This window comes from Prunus persica, chromosome G2 (assembly GCF_000346465.2).
Source record: "Prunus persica cultivar Lovell chromosome G2, Prunus_persica_NCBIv2, whole genome shotgun sequence".
Lineage (NCBI taxonomy): Eukaryota > Viridiplantae > Streptophyta > Magnoliopsida > Rosales > Rosaceae > Prunus > Prunus persica.
This window is the reverse complement of record NC_034010.1, coordinates 17,648,446-17,653,681: the sequence shown is the minus strand read 5'-3', so window position 1 is coordinate 17,653,681 and position 5,236 is coordinate 17,648,446. Positions and strand designations below refer to the sequence as shown.

Genomic DNA, 5,236 nt, shown 5'->3' with positions numbered 1-5,236 from the left:
GTATAATGAGAGTTCAAATCTCATAATGTTAATTATTAAATAAATAAAACATATATATTTATGTATTTATATATAGGGCTTGGAGAAAAGGTGTTGTATATCAGGTGTACAAATTTTTTTATTTTTTATTTAATCTCATACGATGAATCAAATAAAATTCAAAAATTGAAAGCAAACCTGTATAGTGTGATTCTTAAAAAGAGGATGATCAAAAGCAGATTGTTTGTAAATATCAACACAACCTATTACGTCGCCATCATCAACCTAAGTACCAGACTTAACACATGCATGTCCAAAGGCCCAAAAAGAAACATTGACCAACAATTGGTCAACCAGAAAAAACAAGGATTCATAGGACAAAGTATGTCCAATTAAGATTATAGAAATCAATTAATGCTTAGAGCATTTTCAAGGAAGAGCTAAAAGAGTAGGCAAATCTCATTTGTTTTGTCACATCAGTATTTTTAGGTTCTGTTAGGCTACTTATTATTTTTATTAAGTGTATTTAGGTCTGCATGAACTTGCGTTTGCTTTCTTGTAACGATATTATGTCTTTCTGACACTTTTGTCTTTGAACTTGTATTATACTTTCTGTCCAATATTAGTTTAAAGTTGTTACTTCTTCTAAGTTTTATTCCATAACAAGTGAAATAGTTAAGTCCTCTTAATTGAGGCATAAAAAAGAACCTATCCAAGCCAGATTCTCCATTTGAAGCACAATGGCTTTGATTAGAGGTTAAGGTCAACGAGCGCAACACTATCTTCACATTACCTAATCATTCATCTTCTCTTCCTACTAGAAGAGTAAAACACTAGTAGTGACACACCTAACGCATATAAAGAAAAGGCCAACGTTGAGCCCAACCTAAAGGTCCAAACTAGCTTTTCTTAACCAAGAAGCAACACATCGCATCTCACCAAAAGCCCACAAATACTATTGACGCGTACAGGAGGACAAGGACAACCATTATAACACTGTCAAACTTCACGAGCAAAAGAAAAAGTGCTAAAAAGATGATCCAAAGTTTCAACATCGTGGGAACAAACAAAACACAGATGGGACTAATGGAGGGAAGGAATTATAGCCTATGCAAACGAGCTCTAGTGTTATAGACTAATGGCCTTTTCACATTTTAATTTTTTTAAAACCAATTGTTCTTATTTGTCCAAGTTTGTTTTAAAGGTTTTAGTATCTCTTTTCCTATTTGTGTTTTTCTCTTCTTCTTTTCTTGGTTAATTACAGCTTTGGTTCTTGAATATTTTGGGCTAAGCTACACATTTGTGCTTCTAGTTTTAGATTTCACAATTCAACATACGTAGCTTGCTAACTGTTTGCAACTAAAGTTATGGGACTGCTTATAAATTATTAAAGAGAATCAACAAAAAGTAAATTTAAGATATAAAACAGCTCAATACAGATGTAGATTAATTTAAAGTAATTTAGTCTATTATTTATATCAATAAAAAGTTATAATTGTACCTCATGATATAGGCCCATCCATATCTAAGTTGCAATCATGTTTGTGACATATAGAGATTTACGGCTCGTTTGGGACTGTTTCTCTAGGAAGTGCTTCTGCTCATAAGCACTTCTAAAAAAAGTGCTTTTATTATAAAAATCCTGAATTTTCATAAAAAAAATTAAAGTGCTTCATGGAAAAGCACTTGGGAGTGCTTCCTGAAGAAGCACATAGCAGGTGCTTCTCCAGGAAGCGCTTCTATAACCCAGAAGCAGTTCTAAACTTTTCTTGCAAACGCTGTTAGAAGCGCTTTTAGTTATCAAAAAGCGATTTTGGCCATTGAGAAGCACTCCCAAACATGAGTGGCACTCCAATTATTATAATCTCATTTTTCGGTGGGTTGGGGTCGATGCTGGGCTTCGAGGGAGGAGGTGGATTAAGAGAGTACGTAGGGGTTGTGCTGGAGGTGGATGTTGGGTTATCGTGGGGGAAAGAGGTGGTTGGGTGGGGAGGGGTGGGCGTCAATGGTCATGTGGCTTATGGAGATGAGGGTTTTTTTTTTTTTTTCTTCTGATTTTTAAAATATCTTATTATTATGATTTTCTTTTAAAATTATGAATTTTTCCCTTAAATGGACTCAAATTTGGATAGATATCCAAAAAATTGAAGGCGAGTTCCGAATTGGACATTTTTGTATAGTTAAATACTTAATTTACAGAAAATAAAATTTAATAGTTAAATTGACAATTATAGTTAAGGGTGGTTGCGGTTCGGTAACCGCGAATTTTTTCCCGAACCACTAACTAATCGACTCTTTGCGGTGAGGTGATTTTTGAAACCACAAATGTACTGCTTTTAGATCTTTAAGTGTGGTCTTTTTGTGTCATAAAAATTCAATTTTCCACACTTTTAAGCCTAGGTTTGATGCTTCTTTTAAAGCTTTTTGAGTTCAAGCATACTTTAACAAAAAAAATATAAATTCGCAACGTAAAGAAATAAATTCAAAACCTCAACTTCTCAAGCATATATAAATTTACAACCTAAAGAAATAAATTCACAACCTCAACTTCTCAAGCATATATAAATTCACAACCTCAACCTCAACTTCTTAAGTATTCACAACCTAAAGAAAAAAACCAATTTAAAGTTAATTAAAGTTACAAACCAAAAGGAGAACTAAAGTGTAGGTGGTGGTGAGTGGATTTTATTATAAGAAGAAGCCCTTCTTTATGAGTTGGAGTGGAGGTTGTGTTTCGGGTGTATCAGTTTGTGTTTGGGAGATTAGAGGCATTAGGTGTGTTAGAGTGGCTAGACTCCATCTATAACACAACATAAAAGCATATTAATAATAGATTAAACTTAACTAAATTAAAACACAACGTCTAACTACTAAAATGCAATTTTAAAAAATATATATTTGCGGTTTGCGGTAACCGCGAGTTGCCAAAATCACATACCGCAACCGCAATTTTCAGTCGATTTTTAGCTATTGCGATTCCAATGCGGTATAATGTCGGTTGATTTTTGAGGTTTTTCAGTTTTTCGATCTAAAATGCCACCCCTAATTATAGTATAGTTAAGAGTAGCCTTATGGTAAACATTATATTAAGTATTTTAGTTGTCTTGAAACGCTTTTAAGAGCATTTTAAGCAATAAACCCCAGCCCTGACAGGACAGGGCCCGAGCCCAGGCAACAATTTCCAACGGGCCAAGCTTGCCCTGGCAAGTCTTGGGTCCCATGAGACTGGGCTAGCCCACAGGCCAAACCAGCTTGACTTCTAGCCTGAATTTGCTGACGTCAGTGATGACATTAGCAGCCAAAAAAAATTATAAAAAATCTTAAAAAATACTAAAATTTTTAGATTTTTTATTATAATAAATACTTAGTCATATTTTTTACTTCCCACACCAAAACTCTATACAAATTCCTCTCATAATATTTCATATGAATAGTTATTGTCATGACAATGCGTGAAAACACCACAACCTTATGCAATGACTGCCACTATCCATGTGAATAGTAACAACCTTTGCCTAGCCCTTGTCCTTTGCCAGAAAGTGCTCAACTCTTCCAAAACTGAAGTACTGTTGAAAACAGTTCAGATCTTCACAGAAAAACTAGAGCAATTGAGACGTGCAAATGAAGTCTGTTCGGAATTTTGTATTAAAACAGGAAGGAGAGGATGTTTCATGGTTATTGAGGCATCCCCATTTGATTCGTCCTTAAACCATTTCCAAATTAAGTCTTCAACCATTTCTTTCTTTTTTCTTCCTATGATAATGTAAAGTGATTAGATATTTTCCGTTGATACACAAAGCAGAAAAAAGTTGAGATATTTTCCGTTGATACAGAAAGCAGAAAAAAGTAGAGAAAAAGCGTAATTTATGATGATTCAAAGCACTTTTTAAGTCTTCAATCAATTAAAAAGAGCAAAGAAAAATAAATAAAACAAAAATGAAATCATAAAACGTGAGTGAAGATTTGATCAAGTCTCTTTGAAACTTTTCAATGTCTCAAAATCCTTTGAGAAGTGAACAAAGATCATTACAAAAAATTTACAAACCATCCTATATACCAAAGGAGGCTCTTCCTTGTAAACACAGACCAAAACAAAACAAACAGAACAAAACAAAACTCTTAGGTGGGTATTCTTGATTTCTTCCCCTTTTCTATTTCCCAATTCGTCAATATTTCCAAATTTTTGGACCGCCGATATTTCCGAAATCATCGATATTCAACACATTCGTCACAACTTCCTATATTCTTCCCCTCAATCCCACCTCACCTTTACAAGTCACAACCCCAGTGTTTGAACCCCTTGATCAAAATTCAACCCCCCATGATCTTGCCACGTGGAACTGTAAGAGATTATAAACAGCATATAAACTCTCAGATCAGGCTACAGCAACGGTGCCTGTCCTCCGTACACTTTTGTCGGGGGTAGGGTTATTGTTGGTGTCTGATTTTCTGAGGGCTCCCCTACTGGAAGAAGAAGAAGAGGACACTTTCCAGCTCTTCTGTTTAGCCTCATCTACCTGTATCTGTTCTTGTCTACAATCTTTGCTACAAAACGGTGTGTTTCCCCTGCAAAATTCCACCATAGTTTACATCAGAACACGACCACAAACACAAAAAAAATAAATCTGAAGCCAAATTTAACTGTAAGAAAAAAACCATAATTTCTTGGAGTAAAAATTCAGGAATTGGGTCATGAAATTACCTGTACATGAAGATGTCTGAGTTATTTCCAAGTGGTTTTCTGCAAAGAAAACAAGCATCAAGGAAATGAGGCTCAATTTGCTGATCTTCGTAAGTGGTGTAGGAGAACATGCCAGTCCTCATAGTGGGAAAAAATAATATTAGAGGAGCTGAGGGCTTGAATGACTGATTGCTCAAAAGAATGTGAAATTGAGGGGAGGAAATTGATGAGCAAGTGCTGGCCTATATAAAGACTTGCTGGGTGGACTTGATGGAATAAGGTACAAGTGGGTTTATTTGAACAAGTGGTCTACACCAATCAGATTCCTTCCCAGAGTCAACTTCTAGATTGTTATGCAAAACCTGTGGTTCTAATTGGTTGGAAGTAGAAGGGCATTTTGGTCCAAGAAATACTTGATTAAATAAAAACAATGGGTGGTTTTGAGATTCCATGGTGTTTCAATCTATTGGCTGCAGCCTGCAGTGCATGCATCAGCATCTCTTTTTCCTTTATTTTTTGCCACATTTTGCCTTTTTTAGCATTTGGTCCTTTTGTGTTGGGTATTTTTAGTACATC

General features: G+C 35.2%; 1 protein-coding gene across 1 annotated transcript; it reads right to left on the bottom strand.

The window, feature by feature from the left end:
• On the bottom strand, positions 3,913-4,893 carry LOC18785027. The gene is made up of 2 exons (XM_007220424.2): positions 4,682-4,893; positions 3,913-4,545 (listed from the first exon to the last, which is right to left on the bottom strand). The coding sequence occupies exons 1-2, from the start codon at positions 4,801-4,803 to the stop codon at positions 4,356-4,358; spliced, it is 312 nt and encodes a 103-aa protein (XP_007220486.1). The 5' UTR covers positions 4,804-4,893; the 3' UTR covers positions 3,913-4,355.

Excerpts from the sequence above, each read along its gene's own strand:
- LOC18785027 (XM_007220424.2), bottom strand. The coding sequence starts at position 4,803 with ATGAGGACTGGCATGTTCTCCTACACCACTTACGAAGATCAGCAAATT. Across the intron at positions 4,546-4,681 it reads TCAGACATCTTCATGTACAG|GGGAAACACACCGTTTTGTA; the intron begins GTAATTTCATGA and ends GGAATTTTGCAG.